An 18819-nucleotide genomic window follows, 5' to 3' on the forward strand; every position below is an offset into this window, starting at 1 on the left:
ACTGTTTATTTGATGGAGACATGCAGTAAGTGTTTGTATGTACTGATAAATATTTGTTGAAGACATGTTTTTACCATACACTGTTTCCTAAGGAATAAATATATTTTCTGCACCAATGCAGCCAGCAAATCTAGTATTTTATGTTAAATGCTGTTGTTTTAGGCTGCAGTTTGTGGTGTTGTTACATTGACCTGTATTATAATGAAGGTGTGTTGTCCACCCTCATTTGCTGTAGGCCTATATGAGGGAGGCAGAATAATAACAAACAAATTCCACCCTAACCAGTTTTAAAAAACCCTAACATAAAACATATACTAACAATACGCCAATAGTTAACACTTACAACATTGTAATGTTGTGTTAACATAAATATAGCTTTATACTGCTTTATTTACCACCAATCATTACAAATGTAAATGAAACCTAAAACACAGCTCAAAAAATGACAATGCAAGCTCATTAAAAAAAATCTCTCTTCGTACGGTGAACCATAAACTGAACATTACAAGCATATTCCTCCACAAAAATAGCTGAAATCAGTTTTTTCCTCCGATAAATATAAGGCTGACATTGTTATACAGGTGCAAATATTTTTAAGTCATCTGGCTATTTTTTTGTGTATATATTTCAGTGTGTCCTTTCTTTAATTCCAGTTAGCCCTATTTCCAGTTCATCAGCCAATACAGGTAAGGAAATACTTTACTCACTGAAAACATGTTTAGCTTTTTAATTCATTCTTGCATAGTGTTCAGAGACACAGCGGAACTTCGCAGGTGTTAATTAATACATTAATTGGCCTACTGTCTCAGCTGTTCGTCTTCACAACGCCCCTCAGCCAATCAGAAGTGATTACCGATGCTTCAGGTCGCACCAAACTTTTCAGTATCTGCTGCAGTGCTCTGAAGGTATCTGAAACAACATGGGGAGGCTGAGTTTTTATGTGCTTTGTTCCCTGCGTGACGCTCCCCGTCAGTTCATCAGGTAGGCCTTTTTGGAAACCCTTCATACAGCAGTTTACACGCCTAAAACCCCAATTCTAACATGTCATGGCGTTTCTCGCCCTCCGCAGGAAATCCAACCGAAGTTGCTTTCAGGTCCACATCCCACTGCCTCTCCCCAAACACCTGGTCATCTTCGGTCTTGGAGAATGGAAAAGCAGCGAGACCACAATCTCGGTAGATGTTCTGGTCAGTGCAGAAGTACCAGCCCAGAAGATTGGGACTTTGTCTCCCATAGAGAGGTTTGTGGAGAACAAGTCTACATCTTAATATTAGTCTTGATACAGTCCAAATGTGTAAAATGTTTACTTTGAACTCAGGTGCCTGATCTGGGAGGGGGACTGGAGCCCTGACATTGTCACAGTCGCAGCAGCGAGAGGCAGGAGAGGAGTTTATGGCAAGATTGTGCTCACAGTGTGTGGAGAGGTAAGTAATAACTGTCACCAGTTCATGTTAAGATAAAAAAAAAAAACACAATTAATATTTTAAAGCAATTGGTGCAGGACTCGGAGGAATCAAAATAGTTCACTGAAGTAAGCATACTCCACTACAAGTAAAAAGCCTGCATTTAAAACCTTACTAATATAAAAACATGCAAGTGTAATCAGCAACATGTTTAAGTAAAAAATGTTGATAGGGTTGTAAAATGGTCCCAATGTTTAACAATTATATAATGTTTTTAGATGAATGATTCTGCTGTGTCATTGTGTGTTGTGCATTTTACTGCTGTAGATCTTTAGGGTCGGGTCTATTTTTTAACTTTTTTTTATACTGTCAGCTAGTTTAAGCTTTGTGATGAAGCATCTTTGAAGTTGATCCAAGTGTTTTGAAATGCTATATTTAACTTATGAAGCAGGATCATTTTATCTCCCAATTTAGGATATAATGCTTCCTTAAAATGATCACAAACGCATCTGAAGATGTGGTTTTCACTGAACAGAAAAGGGATAAAAACTGTTATATTGTTAAAGTAACAGCTGTCAGATAAATGTAGTGGAGTTAAAAGAACAATGTTTACCTCTAAAATGTAGTAAAGTACAAGTTGCCTAAAATGGAGTTCAGCCCCGAGCCTGTTTTTCAGGCCTCAGGCTCGAAAATGACATTCCCAGAACAATTGACTATTATCTTCACTTCTAAAAGGGGTACATTTAATAATCATTTTCTCAAAGCAATGATGAATCTGTTAGTTGGATGTAGAAAAGTCAGAATCAATATAGAATTTTTAGTAAATTCAAATTGAACATGGTAAAAAAATGTAAATTATAGCGTCCGTCCAAAAAAGAAAAAACATTACTTCATAGTGAAAATCACCCTTGAATGATGGGATAGTAGACTAAAAGCTTTAGGAATCCAAACTATAACTATTTATAAGTATCCTGTATCAAGATTGATGCAAAATAAGTGACATTTTACTTTTTTTTGGAGAGATTTAGAAAAAAACAACCCACTTCTGATGTCATTTGAGTGCATTTTTCCATATCTCTGGCCCCCTTGGTCGATTTTGATGATTGACACCTCTTTTTTTTATTGTTGGAGCCAATAGAATCGAGGGGATGTTCCTCAAATCCATCTAAACATTACCCATTGGTGAATGAGTGATGCGTAGCCAGAATGCCCCAGAACCGGAAGCTGTCATACACTCTAGTATAGCTATAGAGAGGCGAAGTCCCGCCCATCTGCTTCCGACCCATGGGACCTTATTTCGGAAAAATTATGTATTGAAGTCAAACGGGAGAGAAAGATTATCTTCCGATCCTGTTTGAATTGTGCCACGAATTACACATATGATGTTTGTCAATCTTAAAAAATAATTTCCATGTCAAAACAGTCAGTTTGTCATAAAACTGTTGAAATATAAGACTATGAAAAATATGCAACTAAAGACTACAAATCCCGGTCCCGCATGCTGGCTCTTACGGAACCGACTAACTCCCCTTTAGTGTATGTACAGCTCTCAACACGCCCAGACTTGTTGTGATTTTCACCTCTTTTAATACTTTTTGCCTCATTCTGAAAGAAAGAAGTGAAATGTGCTAACGTGACGGCCGTCTTGGTGTGTGGTGCGAGACGGGAGATGTAGTTCATTGAGCGGTTTCACACAAAAAAAAAGTGTTACTTCCCAGTTTTACGACACATTTTTCTTTTTTTGACTTGCAAAATTATCTTTTAAAATTTGACGAATGTCATATGTGTAATTCATGGCACAATCCAGACGGGATTGAAAGATAATCTTTCTCTCGCCATTGACTTCAATCATACTTTTTCCGAAATAAGGTCCCATGGAGGTCCCCCGGAAAGGGATGGACTTCGCCTCTCTATAGTAGCAGCTAATAGAGAGGCGAAGTCCCTCCCTTTCCGGTGGGCCTCCATGGGACCTTATTTAGGAAAAATGCCCGGTACCGGGGGGCATTAACCTTAACTGGTTGAATGTACTTTGTTACTCTACCATGTAAAACATACTGTCTATACCTGACTGATACAAACACTATTGGTTGAAGATACATTTTCTAGAGATAGAAGGGATGCTTCATTTACTTCCTGGGTTATTATGAGACTGTTTTTTTTTGTATTCCTCCTAAGACTTGTGACCAGCCCCAGGATAAATCCAGCATCTTCAGCAGCACTCCTCTGGTTCAAAGGACATTTAGAATGCCAGAACCAGAGCACGATACCACTGATCTCTCTTGCACGTTACCCCAAAACGCTGAAAATGAAACGGTGAGATAATATGCTCACAATTGTTTTTGCCGTAATCTACTTGTTTCTTACAATATTTCATTATTGTTCCTGCCTTGCAGATAACTACCAACTCGTCACAATTGTTGGCGGATAGTGTTTGCTCTGATGCTGACATTCAAGTTAATATAATTGACACCAGTGAGTCCACTATTGAAGATAAACCCAGAGTTTGGCCTACGGTAAGAGTCTTGGTCAAGAGTATTTTAATATCTGCATGCAAGATGAGTGACTTAATCTGTGATGTAGGATAAGACACCCAGACGGACAGTTATCAGTAAGAAAGGCCAACTGACATGGAGCACTGAGGACACGGAGATCCTCGCAAAGGACGCAGACCAGCATTCATCCCCAAAGAAAATCAGGCTGTCCAGGATGAACAGCATGGAGGAAATGACTGTGCAGATAAAGAATGACAACAGAGAAGGTCAGAAAACGTAACAGTCACATTTTAATGCAAAGAATGGATTTTGACGGAGCTTGTGATTTTAGCTTCAGTGTGTCCATCAATGCGCTGGAGCCATACGATGTGTCTGAGCGACCCTGACACAGCCATCCTCATTGGAGGGGAGACAGCAGGTCAAAACCACTGCAAGGACTCCCTGTGGAAACTGGAGTTAGGTCAGTGGAGTTTTGTTAATTACCCGTTTTTCTATTCCTTACTATATGCAGAGGACGAATGAAGATAAAATGGAAAGCCATAAAGTCCTTGGTGACCTCTTTCCAGACAATGACTTCTGGTTCCCCATGAACTCCTCCTCCTCTGGATCCGTGCCACTATGTGCCCGAGGACACTCTGCGACCTACGACCCAGACTCCAAGTCAGTGTTTGTTTACGGTGGTCTGAGGGAGGGTCAGCGCTACAATGAGCTCTACATCCTTAACACTCTGACCTGGACGTGGAGGCTTGTCACTGTGGGTTTGTTGCAAGTTGCGGTCTGATATTCAGTCAAATACTCAAGCAGATGTATAGTTGGGCAATCGTCTTTTTGCTTTGTCATGCATTAACCCCCTTTTAGGCAAAGGGGAATGTTCCAAATGTGGCGTATCACTCGGCAGCCTTTTACAAGAAAGAGCTGTTTGTCTTCGGTGGAGTTCAGCCGAGCCATTCTTCTGTGGATAAATCCTGCAGCAATGTTCTATATATCTTTAACCCAGAGTTTGAACTCTGGTACCAGCCGATTGTGGATGGGGACAGACCTCTGCCTCGGTTTGGGTCAGTATCCTTTTTTTAAAAACACTATTCGCTGTCCTCCTCAAATGCTGTTTCTTAGTATATTGACCCCATGCTTATTTTTGTATCAAACAGGCACTCAGCTACACTGCTGTCAAATAAGTTGATCATATTTGGTGGACGGAAGACTGCTACCTACCTTAACGATCTCCATGTTCTAGATCTGGGTAAGATGAAGATTTGGTGGCTCTGTTAGGGCAACAGTCCTTGTTCAGAAATTGATACAAATGTGTATTCTGTTTTTAAATGAAGGCCTCATGGAGTACACAGCTGTGAAGAGTGGGAATATGCCACCGCTGCCCCGAGGGTGAGTGCAGAACAAATCAAACTTGAGAGCTGTCATAAATGTAGCCATCTGTTTTTTTAAATTTTTGGTGTCTTTTAAGCAGAACTCGTTTGAACTTGATGTCTTTTTTACACAAGATATAATTCTCAATGATAAAACAATACCATCTTTCTGCATTCTGTTAGATTTATTTTGGCTCAATATGAATACTGACAGTAATAGTTAACATTTTGTTTAGAAACTGGCTAAGGAACCATTATGCTTCACATACAAATTGTCCTTGTCTTTACATAAACAGGTTTCATGCAGCTCTACCAGTTTCAGACGACAGGATTTTAGTCAGTGGAGGTTGCAGTGCAATTGGAGCTCTGCAGGATGTCCATATCTTAAACACGAGTGAGTTTGTGTCCCTTCAATCTCATCATATTATCATAATGTAAAAAAAAGTTGGTGTTGTGTGTCCTTTTACTTTAAGTCACACTTATTTAAGGTTTCACAAAAAAACAAACTGCTTTGATTTCTCCTCAGAGACCAACATGTGGAGCTCAGTGGCGTCTCCCCTGCTGTGCTCCATGCCTCGTGCAGGACACAGCATGATAACGTTGGGCTGCTCCATCCTGACAGACGCAGAGAACAAGGAAAATGTCAGGGTCCACTGTAGAGTGCTCGTGTTCGGTGGATCAGACTGCTCCGGTACCTTCTACAAGGACACAGTCAAGTGCACAGTGGAGATCCCTGGGGACAAGTGATTGGAAGAAACCCATTCGGGACAATTGTTTTTTTTTTTTTAAAAGGTAGAGGATGCTGAGGTCTAACATGACAGAAAGATGTGTTTGGATCTATGTTTTCTATTTGGTTGTTTGTCTTTACTTCATATCATTTTTGAATGATGTGATCTTCTGCTATTGTTCCTTTAAAAAAAAAAAACCTACATACCCCTTCCAGTCAATACTCTCCAAGCAGTAAGCTTAGAGGTTTTGAACTTTGAATAACAAATATATCCATGTTTTGTACATTACTTCATGTCCTCTACCTTGTCTCCACATATCAATATTTATTTGAGGGTAAACTGATGGACTGGGTTCAATGGATAAAATCAAAATGTACATGTAATGCCAATAAATATTTTTTAACTCAAAGTTTTCTTGTCTACTAATCTAAAGTAACACAAAAGAAAATGTGATTATTTCCAAAGCATCTTTATTTTTTACAAATGACTATTACAAAGTTGTTTTAAGCTGCTGAGTTGTTCTATGCTCGCAGGTCCTCGGGTGTGTCCGGCTGGCAGGACGGGTCGCTCACTCTGAAAGCTTCAATCTGAAGTAAGGTTTCATTCAACCTTTTGATAGTTGGATACTGCTCGACATCCACTTTGAACCTGTAGAGATTAAAGACAGAGGGGGGGGTCATGCTTCTATGTAGCCTGTTTAATGATGCGCAAAGCAACTAATGGCACGTAAACAAGGTAATTTAAAAAAGTGATGACTATCAAATATATATAATAATGATCCCTTTTTTTTCGTATTACCTTTTTGTTGCAATGAAATTCATGTTGATTAATAATTGTTCAGGGAGACTTGAGTGTTAATCTGATATTTATGTATCAGTTTTAATGACATTTCTGATCACCTACCTCTCTGCATTGTAGACCTGTGGGACCAGACAGATGTCTGCCATGGATATCTGAAAGGTAAACAATAAGTCGGATATAAAAGTCTGTTTATCACACTGCTGTAAAGCTTCAATATGTTTTCAGAATGAAATGATATAAGATTATATAGAAAGATACACATTGCAGGAACAGAAGGAAAACCAACTGGGCTTATTTCAAACCTCTGTCAGGTTATAGGTAACAGGATTAATATAACTCAAATAGTATTGCAAACTATTCAAATATGTTTACAACAACAATCATAATACATATACATTTGATCAATCAAAAATAAATTAGTCATGCCTCTTACCTCGTCACCTACACAATATTTTCCTGCTGTTTGCTTCAGAAGGGGCTCAAGAGCTGAAACAGATGTTCATATTGCAAATGAAAATTGATGAATCTTAGAATAAGGTGCTTATGTATTTTTTTTAGAAGATGGACCTCTACCTACCTTGAAAGCCTCGATCAATGAAGTGCTGGGCCCACTGCACCTTTTCTGTTCCCATCTTCTGAATCACGTGCAAATTCTGAAAATGTACAGACATTCATTATTAAGTAACATGTGTTGTGACCTTTATAGAAAATGTCACACCTGAACTTGCAGCTCAATAAGTGTTTGAACTTTCTGCTTTAGTCTGACTATACCATAATTGGTCTTCTCACCTGCAGAGGCTGAATACCGGAGGCAATGATGTCACTTATCATCCGGACCTGGGCACGTTTCTTTGGGTCTGCAGGGAGAAGTGGAGGCCCTGGCCTGGTCTCATCGATGTACTGGATCACTGCCAACTGTGTGGGCAAGAAACCATTATCAGTCATTTTCAAGTTCGTTAAATAACATGTGTTTTATAGGATTACATACTGTAGGTAAAGCATTTGGGGACTCACTGACTGAGAAAGGGTGATGCCATCAATTTCAACTGCAGGTACTTGTTGCATGGGGTTGAATGTCTTGTACTGTTCAGTATGCTTGAGCACATAAAGGACTTTGGTTAGACTAAAAACGTTAATTGTCACAAACAATATATTATTTCTGTATTGAGGTTTATCGTGTGTGTAAACTGTACCTGCTGACCCCCATCTTTGATCAGATGGACTGGAACCTGGTCATATTCAATGCCTTTTAGAGCAAAAGCTGATGCACAAATAATAAATGATTACATTGTTGAATTGAACATGCGTCAAGTTACAGATACATTGTCAGATTCCTTGACATAACTTACCAATGCGAACCCTCCAGGAGCAGGAACTTCTGAAGTATCCATGAAGAACAGGCTACAAAGAAAACAAAACAGAAACTTTAGTCTATTTGGAAATCGCATTACACAGTTACCGTTTCTTGTGTCTCCTGGTTCACCTTGTCTTGAGTTGCCATAGCTATCTTCCTCGAGTTTTAACTAAACTATACTGAATCCACTACTGCAGTTTTTCTACAGTTTAACATCATCCTCCAGTAGCCAATAGGATGTGCTCCTAAAATCCCTCCTACCTACTCTTTGGCCCATGACTAAGCAACATCTGGCCTTCATTTGGTTCACATTTGGTGCACACACACTTTGCAAACAGCTAAGAGTGGAATAACAGTAGGCTACCTTGGCGCGGCAAACTAAGGACAAGTGCATTGTTGTGGCTGTGGTAACTGTATCGCATTAATGTTCAGGATAAACTGTGCTGCTTAGATGTCGATGATGTCCTTCACATTTAACAGAACAGTCCCTCTTCCAGTCTCTTACGTTCACTAATAACATAATGTCATGACATTCAACATTGCTCGGGTAAGGCAAATCTCTGTCGCTCTCAGTCTGACTCAAACTAGCTTTCCTGAGTTTTAGCAGCACTGCACTGTGATGTGTCGGTCGCGAACGAGCCGGTTCAAAGAGCCGGCTCTTTTAAGTGAACGACGGGAGCCGGTTCTTCTTCTTTTTTTTGCGGAGGGATCTAGATCGGCATGAAGGCACATTATGCAATGTGCAATGTGCACATTATCCCGCTTATTACATGGCCACATTCTCAACAAAGTAACTCCCAATATTGACTCCCAATATTAATTGAAACGCTTTTATGGATTTAGAAAATGATTTTATTGATTTAGAAAATAGTTGTATGTATTTATTTAATTTGACATGCATCCGCTAAAGAAAAAATAGTCCGTTGTTACTGTTTGAACTAACGTAGTAACGGCAGGAACTGCTTCGATAGTGTTTTTGAGGAGCTTTTTGATTACAGATTTGAAAACATCGTTGCTTGCTTTAAAAGTAACACAATTCATAACTCCGGAGCTTCGGGGACAGAGCCTTCTCTGTGGCAGCCCCGAAGCTCTGGAACTCCCTCTCCCAAGACCTCCGTGAGTCTGATTCCCTCACCCTGTTCCAGTCCCGTCTCAAAACCCACCTCTTCAACTCTGCTTATCCTTAAACCCGCCCCTCCCCCCTCTGAACCAACATCCTCCTGACTAATTTTCTGTTTTTGTTTTGTCTTTTGTTTTTGTTTGTGTTTTTGTTCTTGTTTTGTTTGTCGACCTGACTCATAATGTAAAGCGTCTTTGGGTCTAGAAAAGCGCTATATAAATCCCATTTATTATTATTATTATTATTATTATTATTATTATTATTATTATTATTATTATGTCAAACCTTGGAAAGTATCTAGATATCCCTGCCCTAATGCCAAAGTAAATATCAACTGAATATGTGTCGCCATCTATGTCTGGAACGCATGCGTAAAAAGGAGGGTTTCTGCCCCGTTACTTCTCTTCTTACTTCTATAAGAATAAAACACGGAGGAGGGAGGAGGGAGATCTCTTTTTCTCCCCCTCTTCTGAGAGCCCTGCAGCTGATCTTAGAGCACGCTCCCCTCTCCTGCAGGGGGGCGTGGTCAGCTGCAGCTCAAAGAATCGGCCTTTTCTTTAAATATAATTTTAAAATGTCGGTACAGTAGCCCCTTTTTTAAATAGTTTTTATAGGTGTTGCTATCCGTTTTGTGTAGCGTGGTTCTACAAGCAAGTCAGTGAATTCATGGGGTGGTATCAGAGAGTTACAAGGGTCTGTAAATGCAATGAAAACATTTGGCCACAGCAAATCATTTATATTAAACATGTAATTTTTACTTTTGAATACTTCAGTACAAAGGATGTATTGATTAATTTAAGTGATATATAATATGTGTACACATAGGCCTATACATCATTCATTAGTCAAAACAGGGCTACATTTGATTTAATTATAAAAGGTATAATATGTGGTAAACTGAAGAGCCGTTTGGGAGCCAAAAGAGCAGGCTCTTCTTGGTGAGCCGAGCCAAATGATCCGGCTCACCAAGAAGAGCCGGAATTCCCATCCTTACTGTGGGGGCACAGTTCAGCTCCCGATTGCGTAACTAACGTGAATGCGTTTTATCCAATGAAAAGTAGACTTTCAGAGCTGAGGCGGGATTATATAATTCCCCATCTAGCGATTTGATATAACGCACCCACAGTTGACCAATCAGACTTACTATTCGTGGAAGTGCGACCATGGAGCGAACAGCAAGCTTGGATTTTGTAAAAGCCCGCCCACTGGTAATAAATGTCAGTGAGGGAGATAGCTGCATGTTTCTTTAATTTTGGCTGGCCACTGTCCTACCTGCGGAGTTGGACCAAACAAGTTCGTAGTAACATGTCCATTATGGCGACCACCGCATTAAGATCAGCGCTAAAGGCAAAGGTAAGATATCAAAGTATTTTATGGTTTATTTCTCCCCTCAGTTGCAAATGACGGAGGCAAGCTTGACAGCTCACTTTGTTTACAGTACAGTAAGTCATGTGCTGCAGGATTTAGGTCTGGGTTGCTTTAGGCATTTGTTTCACAGATGAACTTCTCTTTAGAGGATATTCTATATGACATTTTGATAATGCATCAACTTTAATGAGATAATTTATAGTATGAAGCAAGTGGCCTACTATTCTGTGTTGACATTTGATTTCACTCTACTTCAATAAACTTGACTTTGTCCTCAAGCCATTTCTGTCTCCACACACATAGGCCTAGTTGCTCATTAATCTTGTCTGCAACGTTTTACAAAGTATGTAGCCAAACCTAGGATTGTTGTTTTTAGACAGGTGGATGATATTCATTGCATCTGTAAATTCAGACGTCCTACTGTGTTTCTTTCTCAGGTCCCACTTCAAGTTGGCCGCATGTGCTACTCCTCAGTGGTGAGTTGAGAACGGCTTACACTTAATTGTCAGGCTGCAATTACACTTTACATCAAATCTCATACATTGATCATTAACTTGCTATCTTTAAGGTCAACTATACATGATGTTACATCTCTCCCCACAGCCCACCACCAAGCTATTCATTGATGGGAAGTTTGTTGAATCCAAAACCTCAGAATGGCTGGATATACACAATCCTGTAAGTATTCCACCTGTCCTGGATCAAGAAACTGTACTGTACATCGTTATGCTAAACTGTAGTTTGGTAGCTCAAACATGGTTTAAACAGCTAAATCTATGGAGTTGCTTAATCTCACGTGTTAGATAATGTCCTTGCCTGTTGGTATAAACTGGTTTTAGAAGTTGAGCATCCTCCAATAACTTTTAGAAAAATTTGCAAATGTCGAAATGTGTATTTGGCCTATCTATTAAAGCACATTCACATTATCTTTCATTACGTATTAACACATCAAAATTAATTTAGAATTAGGAAAAAAACATGTTATAAAAAAAAACTGTTTGTCATAGGGGAATATTTATTAAATTTCCGCAACACTTGGATTACAAGTCATCACCTAAAAATCATAAATGTTTTCTTAAGGGTTGAATGGGGAAATCAAGTAATGTGTTACTGATGAACTCTGACCTGCAAGTGTAGGAAAGCTCACATATCTAAGTTAAACACATGCTAGGATTGACCTGTTACCATTCCTAATGTGAATGAACTCCAACATTCCCTGCAGGTTGAAAAAAGTAATCTTTAGAATAATAATGTACATTTACACGTTCTTTTTTTTTCTCCTCTGCAGGCTACCAACGAGGTGATCACCCGAGTACCCAAAGCCACCCAGGAGGAGATGTTGGCTGCCGTGGACTCTTGCTCCAGAGCTTATCGCTCCTGGTCTGAGACCTCCATCTTGGCCCGGCAGCAGGTCTTTCTGCGCTATCAGCAGATTATCAAGGACAACATTGTAAGTCAGAGGGTATACAGTAAGGTTGAATAAGGTGCAACTGGAAACAAGACACTACCATTTAGGACTGTTCAACTTGAAGTTTAAATTCACTACTTTTTGCAAATTTGCTTTTTGAACATTTCCACATTAGTTCAGAGCCTACTGTTTAAACTGTATAATAAAACTGTAGTTCAGATAACATCTAAGAAAAGGAATAAGAAGGGCCCAAACTTTTGTTTCAGAAAGAACTTGCCAAGTCGATCACACTGGAACAGGGCAAAACCCTTGCAGATGCAGAGGGGGATGTGTTCAGAGGATTGCGTAAGCTTATCTCACTCACTCACACGCGGACACACACGTGCACATATTGCACCTTTACAAAGGGCAACAAATATGTAAGCGTTTAAGCCATGCTACATTTTAGGCAGGCTTTCAGTTTGTGGTTGCAGGAGTAGTTAATAAGTGATACTAAACCAGGACAAAGGGCAGTTTCTTTCTGAAGCCTTTGAATGATTGCCACACGTGATTGCTGGTTATTAATGTGGGATTAATATGGAATTCTTTTTTTGACTGTTGAAATATATCTGATTCAGCTTTCACTCATTTCACCAGAACAATATATTCTACATTGAAGAAGCCTAATCTCTTATTAAATCATTTTCAGAAATAGTTTTTTAGACATTGTCTGGACTTCCACACAGTCAACACACTCAGTAAAGCAGATCATACACTCACACACACACAGTTTGTATGCTACAAATAAATCTATGTTTATTGTTTTTGCAGAGGTTGTGGAGCACGCATGCAGCATAACCTCTCTGATGCTCGGTGAGACCCTGCCCTCCATCACCAAAGACATGGACACCTACACTTACCGCCTGCCTATCGGGGTATGTGCTGGCATTGCACCCTTCAACTTCCCCGCCATGATCCCTCTCTGGATGTTCCCTATGGGCATGGTGTCTGGCAACACCTACCTGCTGAAGCCGTCCGAGCGGGTGCCGGGCTGCGCCATGCTGCTGGCCAAGATGATGCAGGATGCCGGAGCTCCGGACGGGACACTCAACCTCATCCACGGCCAACACGACGGTGAGAGTTGGTCTCTGTTACCTTTAGTTACTGTCAGAACATATTGTATAGGGCAGATGATTAAGGCCACATTTACTAAATATGTGACATCTTGACATGTTCACTTGGAAACAGGATATACATATGTCTTTATGTCTTTTTTAGGATTCCCATTAGCACTAGCATGAGCATTGGCTATTCTTCCTGGGGTCCTCACACACTCAAAACATACATAAACATACATACAACAAAATTAAAACAAAACAAAATAGCTCATGCATGGAATTTACAGTGCTGTATGAAGTGAAAACTAAAATGGTCATCCAATTAACGCCATCCTAAGGCCAAACAAAAGTAAATACAAATAAGTGTACATAATAACATAATAACATATGCATACATAGCCACAGGCACAGTTCAAATTTACTTTATAATACTTAAATATTTTTTTAGCAACCTTTTGAAATACTTGAGAATTTTCCTGAATGATGTGGACCGGTAAAGAGTTCCAGCTGATCATGGCTCTGTACATGAATGTTTTCTGTCCCATATTTGATTTAGATTTGGGTAATACAAACCTTCCTTCTATTGTATGTCGTGTTTGATAGTTATGTTGTGCATATTATATATATATATATATATATAATATTTCTGACAACATTTAATAAAATATAAGTTGACCTCTGTCTGACAGTTAACCATTTCAGTGTCTCCAGCATTTCAGTGACTCTGGTTCTGTAGGAGGACTGCAGTGCACATCGTGCTGCCTTATTTTTGTGCTACTTGTAGTTTGTTTAAATCTTTTTCAGCAGCACTAGACCATAAAACCAAACAATAATCAAGCTGCGACAGAACCAAAGCATCCAAAACTTGTCTACTGACATCCATAGGCAAATATTTTACAATTCTTTTTACAAGTGACACACCCCTTCCCATTTTACATACAACATTATCAATTTGTTTAGACCAAGATAATTTATGATCCAGGGTTAGACCTAGCAATTTTGTCTCCTTGTCCCGTTCAATTTCAATATGGTTTAAATGTAGTTGCAATTTTGGTTCACCTTTTAACTGATGATTTGATCCTATTAATAACGATTTTGTTTTTCCCGCATTAAGTACCAACTTATTATTTATGACCCACTCTGATATCAGTAGTAGATCTTTATTCATAACATTTGTCAACTCTCTTGTAGTTGATGCTGCATAATATATTGTTGAGTCATCTGCATACATTAGAATTTTAGCTTTTGCTAACACTAATGGTAGGTCATTTGTAAAAATAGAAAATAAAAGTGGTCCCAAACAACTACCCTGAGGTACTCCATAAGTGACTGTTTTCATCTTTGAGAGACTTCAATTTAATAAAACAGTTTGACTTCGATTTGTCAAGTAAATTTCAAACCACCTCAGCGTTTCAAAATTAAAACCATATTGTTCGAGCTTGTGTAACAACAAAGAATGGTCAATGACATCAAAAGCAGAACTAAAATCAAGTAGTACTGCACCCACTAACTTCCTATTATCTAGTTCGCCCTTCCAGTCATCTGTCATTTGTGTTAAAGCAGTGCATGTGGAATGGCCAGGTCTGTAAGCATGTTGATACACAGTATTCAGTTTGTTACCTTCAAAGTATTTTTGTATTTGATTGAAAATTATTCTCTCCATTATCTTTGCTAATGCTTTTAATAAACTTATTGGATGGCTATTTGTACCAGAAAATGGTCCAGTTGTTTTTTTTGCAAGTGGAATAATTGTTGCTATTTTCCATGCCTGTGGGCAAATACATTTATCAATACTCAAATGTATAATATGACAGATAGGCTCTGCAACAAAATTAGCAACATATCTAAGAAATGTACCAACTAAATTATCCACTCCTGATGGTTTATCATTACATTTACCTAGTAGACATTCAACATCTGTAATTGTCACTTTTTCTATTTTAAATGTACACTTCTTATTTTTCATAATTAAAATCCTTTATTAGAAATGTGGAGTTACTATTTATAGTTTGATTCATATTTCTCCTCAAATGTTTTACTTTATCAAGAAAATAATCATTCAGATGATTAGCAATTTTTACTGGTTTTGTCAAAAATGTCCCATCCAAGTCAAGATATGTTGAGGTGGATTTCAGTTTACGGCCCATCATGCCATTCACTAAACTCCATAATCTCTGTCTGAAACTTCAGTCTATTAAGCATCAGAGGTACAGACACACAATTACCTTTGACCCCTCTGATGTTTAGCAAATCCAAACAAATCAATTTCCTTATTGAAAATATGGCTAATTACTGGTTATTTGTTGATCTACGACTAAACAGAAAGCTTCTGATGAGTTTTTATTGAAACATTATATTATTTACCATTTATTTTATGCATGGCAAAAATGTTTTTGTTGCTTTTTCTCTTTAATCTTAGTTTTTCCACAGGAAAAAAATCTGTTGAGATTTTGATCGACATTGCCTTTTTAAAATTATTTATTGACCCTTCAATCAATACAAATGTTCTTCTTTTGTCATATATTCTATAATGCGGATACACACTTTTAAATATCACTTATTAATCACTGTCGTTATTAAATAGATATCTCAGTTATTACAGCTGCTGTCTTTCTTTCACAGCTGTGAATTTCATCTGCGACCATCCTGCCATCAAGGCAATCAGCTTTGTTGGCTCCAATCAAGCGGGGGAGTACATTTATGAGAGGGGCTCTAAAAATGGCAAGAGGGTCCAGTCCAACATGGTGAGTATCAAACTCACACATGCTGTGAATGTCCAGCAGGTGGTAGCATTGGCCAACAGATGATCATTTTGTGTTCCTCCTCTCTATCAGCTGTACAGATGAGACTCCAGCTGTGCATCTACGTTCAAGAGCCACAATTATAAATGTTCCATCTATTATTTAGATTTATGTCAGTCAACTGAATCTAATTTATGGACTGAAATGTTGAACACATTTACTATACAGCATTTCCGTGTTTGTACATCATTTCCTAATTTTCCTAATATTATGTTCTGATTTGTGACTAGCCAGCTGCTGTAAAGAGATTAAACAGCAGCTGGCTAACCACTTTTCTTGTACTGTAGGGAGCCAAGAACCATGGTGTGGTGATGCCTGATGCCAACAAGGAGAACACTCTGAACCAGCTGGTTGGTGCAGCGTTCGGGGCAGCGGGGCAGCGCTGCATGGCTCTGTCCACGGCCATCCTGGTGGGCGATGCCCGCAGCTGGCTGCCGGAGCTGGTGGGGCGCTCTAAGGCTCTGTGCGTGAACGCAGGTACTGCACCCCATCACCCGATCTTCATCTGTCTCTCCCGAGCCCTTGTTCCCCCCGAGGGCCTTGGGTTTAGTCAATTAGGGGCCACCCACGCTGCCTTAACCACACCTCTCGCCTTTTGCCGTTTTGTAACTTCACATTGGAGTCAGCTGGGAGCGAGAGCTCATTTAGTCAGCCCTGCTGCAAATGTGTGGCCAGATCTGCGGCCAAGACCTAAATAGCGGTTCAGAGACTCAAGTCCCTTCGAGAGAAGGAAGTTGATGCAGAGTAAAATAGATGATTATCCCTGCCTGCAGTGATACGGACTCTTATTTTTGTAGTACACAGGAAACCCTTAAGTATCAATTTTTGAGGGAGTGCCTCAGGGTGCCCCTCGTCCTGGTTTTGCGTGTTTGTAGCAAAAGACATATTTGAATGTCAGCGTCAACTTATGTGCTCACATCATACAAATGCCATGGTATGAAACCTTACAGCTGGTTTTTTATGGGGCCCCGCTAGGAGACCAGCCTGGGGCAGACGTGGGGCCTATGATCTCTCCGCAGGCCAAGGAGAGAGTCTGCAGTCTGATCCAGAGCGGTGTGGACGAGGGAGCCCAGCTGCTCCTGGACGGCCGAAACGTCAAGGTCAAGGGTTACGAGAATGGCAATTTTGTGGGTCCCACCATCCTCGGCAATGTCACAGTACGTGGGTGTAATGTCTTAATGTGCACATCAGTAAAAACCTCTTTAAACTGCCAGTAAAACCTGTTCTGCCGTGCTCTCCCAGCCTCAGATGAAGTGCTACACTGAAGAGATCTTCGGGCCTGTGTTGGTTGTTCTCGAAGCAGAGACTCTGGACGATGCCATCAACATGGTCAACAATAACCCCTATGGCAACGGCACAGCCATCTTCACCACAAATGGCGCCACTGCACGCAAATACACTCACGAGGTGGATGTGGGCCAGGTAAGTGGCTGCAGCCTCCAAATGTGTTCCTCTGTTTTGGGAGAAAGGAGACATTCACATCCCTCTGTCATGTCTATGCAGCATCTCCAGGGGAGAGCACATCACATTTCTGTTTGAAAACCTTTAAACCCACTGAAAAAAACTATTATTTTCCATGTCAAGTATAGCCTTGTTTGCCCCTAACCTAATACACACACACATTCGGCATCCCCCTTCCCTCCACTACCCCACCGGTAAAGGCTACAAATAGCTACATCAAATATGTGTCCGTTAATAGAAGACAGGGGGACATAGAAATATTTTTCCAGGTAGTATCCAACGAGGGAAATCTTTAATTAAATCAAAAGGGATTCCTAGGTTGCTGTTCAACGACAAGGCATAAATATGGCCAGCCTTTACCCTGTTTGTTTGCCTGTGGAGCCTTAGTTATGCCCTGTGTTTGCTGTTCACATGTCGGGGAATGCTGCGCAGGCCATGTGCCGTTCTCCGCTCCAAACTTCGATGCAACAAACAACTACTTTTTTTTTTTTGCCCTGCACCTTCGCCAAAAGGCAATAGTGCGTCCAGATCTATTCCCGCTGTTTTTAAACATTCTAAACAAACAATGCTGTGCCCCCTTTTCCTACAAAACAAAAATGTTTTTATTTAGTTTTTCTTCCCTTTCATAAGATGATGCTTTGCTTTCAGAACTGGGAATATAAGCCACAGCTTTAGCTTTGTTTATTGAGATCATGTTAGCTTGTTTTTTAAACGGCATGGATATACCGCATCTCTTTTCAGGCTGCATCTTACTCATACTAGCAATTTAAAATTGGGGGGAATTGTATAACAAAGCTTACACTTATAGAAATGATAGCGAAAACTCTTGTTTTCTGCAGGTTGGAGTCAACGTTCCCATCCCTGTCCCACTGCCTATGTTCTCCTTTACTGGATCAAGAGGATCCTTCAGAGGCGACATGAACTTCTATGGCAAACAAGTATGAAAACAACAAACCCATCCTATCAGTACAAGTTAAATACATGCACAACTGTAGCAGTCTGAGTTTGGATGAAAACGTTTTTATTTTTTCTCCACAGGGCATCCAGTTCTACACACAGATCAAAACTGTCACCTCACAATGGAAAGCTGAAGATTCCACCTTGACAAGCCCTGCTGTTACCATGCCGACCATGGGACGCTAACTCCATCCATGAACCAGACTACCTAAACAGTAGACACTCTGTGTAGAATTTTAGTATTAAAACGTTAAATAATAATCACCTTTTTTAAATACTTTATATCAGATATGTATATATAGATACTCTGTAAATGTAAACCACTGCAGCCAAGGTTTTAACAATGAAAATAATCTGTACAGCTGAGGCCATGTCATTTCATTAAATACAACAATGATTTTAAAGCTTTGTAAACTTCATGAAACTTTAGTGTTATACCATAAATGAAGGTTGCCATGGACACAGCTT

At 39.7% G+C, this 18819-nt stretch overlaps 3 protein-coding genes across 4 annotated transcripts; 2 read left to right on the forward strand and 1 right to left on the reverse strand.

The window, feature by feature from the left end:
* Positions 1–821: 821 nt before the first annotated feature.
* LOC307045821 (uncharacterized protein) lies at positions 822–6225 on the forward strand. Its single transcript, XM_079691783.1, has 13 exons — positions 822–981; positions 1070–1240; positions 1319–1424; positions 3579–3716; positions 3797–3916; positions 3984–4161; positions 4227–4355; positions 4462–4649; positions 4754–4950; positions 5044–5135; positions 5221–5275; positions 5553–5650; positions 5783–6225. Exons 1-13 carry the CDS (start codon positions 920–922, stop codon positions 6001–6003), a joined length of 1755 nt encoding a protein of 584 aa, XP_079547909.1. The 5' UTR covers positions 822–919; the 3' UTR covers positions 6004–6225.
* A 212-nt stretch (positions 6226–6437) lies between these two features.
* On the reverse strand, positions 6438–8789 carry gstz1 (glutathione S-transferase zeta 1). Of its 2 annotated transcripts, none has more exons than XM_079691788.1 (9): positions 8504–8789; positions 8135–8186; positions 7979–8046; positions 7800–7880; positions 7575–7700; positions 7363–7438; positions 7219–7271; positions 6888–6937; positions 6438–6632 (listed from the first exon to the last, which is right to left on the reverse strand). In XM_079691788.1, exons 1-9 carry the CDS (start codon positions 8531–8533, stop codon positions 6506–6508), a joined length of 663 nt encoding a protein of 220 aa, XP_079547914.1. In that variant the 5' UTR covers positions 8534–8789; the 3' UTR covers positions 6438–6505. The 2 variants fall into 2 exon arrangements, with proteins under 2 accessions (XP_079547914.1, XP_079547915.1); XM_079691789.1 differs by lacking the exon at positions 8504–8789 and adding an exon at positions 8269–8462.
* Positions 8790–10410: 1621 nt separating this feature from the next.
* On the forward strand, positions 10411–18755 carry aldh6a1 (aldehyde dehydrogenase 6 family, member A1). Its single transcript, XM_079691784.1, has 12 exons — positions 10411–10612; positions 11065–11103; positions 11231–11305; positions 11916–12077; positions 12302–12380; positions 12846–13148; positions 15755–15876; positions 16221–16410; positions 16909–17090; positions 17176–17355; positions 18234–18332; positions 18433–18755. The coding sequence occupies exons 1-12, from the start codon at positions 10475–10477 to the stop codon at positions 18535–18537; spliced, it is 1674 nt and encodes a 557-aa protein (XP_079547910.1). The 5' UTR covers positions 10411–10474; the 3' UTR covers positions 18538–18755.
* The last annotated feature ends 64 nt before the right edge of the window (positions 18756–18819 follow it).

This window comes from Notothenia rossii, assembly GCF_949606895.1.
Source record: "Notothenia rossii genome assembly, chromosome: 7".
In the NCBI taxonomy this organism is placed as follows: Eukaryota; Metazoa; Chordata; class Actinopteri; order Perciformes; family Nototheniidae; genus Notothenia; species Notothenia rossii.

What these genes read in the sequence shown, in the direction of transcription:
- LOC307045821 (XM_079691783.1), top strand. Translation starts at nt 920, where the DNA reads ATGGGGAGGCTGAGTTTTTATGTGCTTTGTTCCCTGCGTGACGCTCCC. An exon ending in TGCTCACAGTGTGTGGAGAG is followed by an intron (nt 1,425 to 3,578) that starts GTAAGTAATAAC and finishes ATTCCTCCTAAG; the next exon opens with ACTTGTGACCAGCCCCAGGA. An exon ending in TGTCCATATCTTAAACACGA is followed by an intron (nt 5,651 to 5,782) that starts GTGAGTTTGTGT and finishes ATTTCTCCTCAG; the next exon opens with AGACCAACATGTGGAGCTCA.
- aldh6a1 (XM_079691784.1), top strand. Translation starts at nt 10,475, where the DNA reads ATGTCAGTGAGGGAGATAGCTGCATGTTTCTTTAATTTTGGCTGGCCA. An exon ending in GCATGTGCTACTCCTCAGTG is followed by an intron (nt 11,104 to 11,230) that starts GTGAGTTGAGAA and finishes CTCTCCCCACAG; the next exon opens with CCCACCACCAAGCTATTCAT. An exon ending in GGCTCTGTGCGTGAACGCAG is followed by an intron (nt 16,411 to 16,908) that starts GTACTGCACCCC and finishes GGGCCCCGCTAG; the next exon opens with GAGACCAGCCTGGGGCAGAC.
- gstz1 (XM_079691788.1), bottom strand. Translation starts at nt 8,533, where the DNA reads ATGCACTTGTCCTTAGTTTGCCGCGCCAAG. An exon ending in TCAAAGATGGGGGTCAGCAG is followed by an intron (nt 7,881 to 7,978) that starts GTACAGTTTACA and finishes TATGTGCTCAAG; the next exon opens with CATACTGAACAGTACAAGAC. An exon ending in CCGGTATTCAGCCTCTGCAG is followed by an intron (nt 7,439 to 7,574) that starts GTGAGAAGACCA and finishes GTACATTTTCAG; the next exon opens with AATTTGCACGTGATTCAGAA.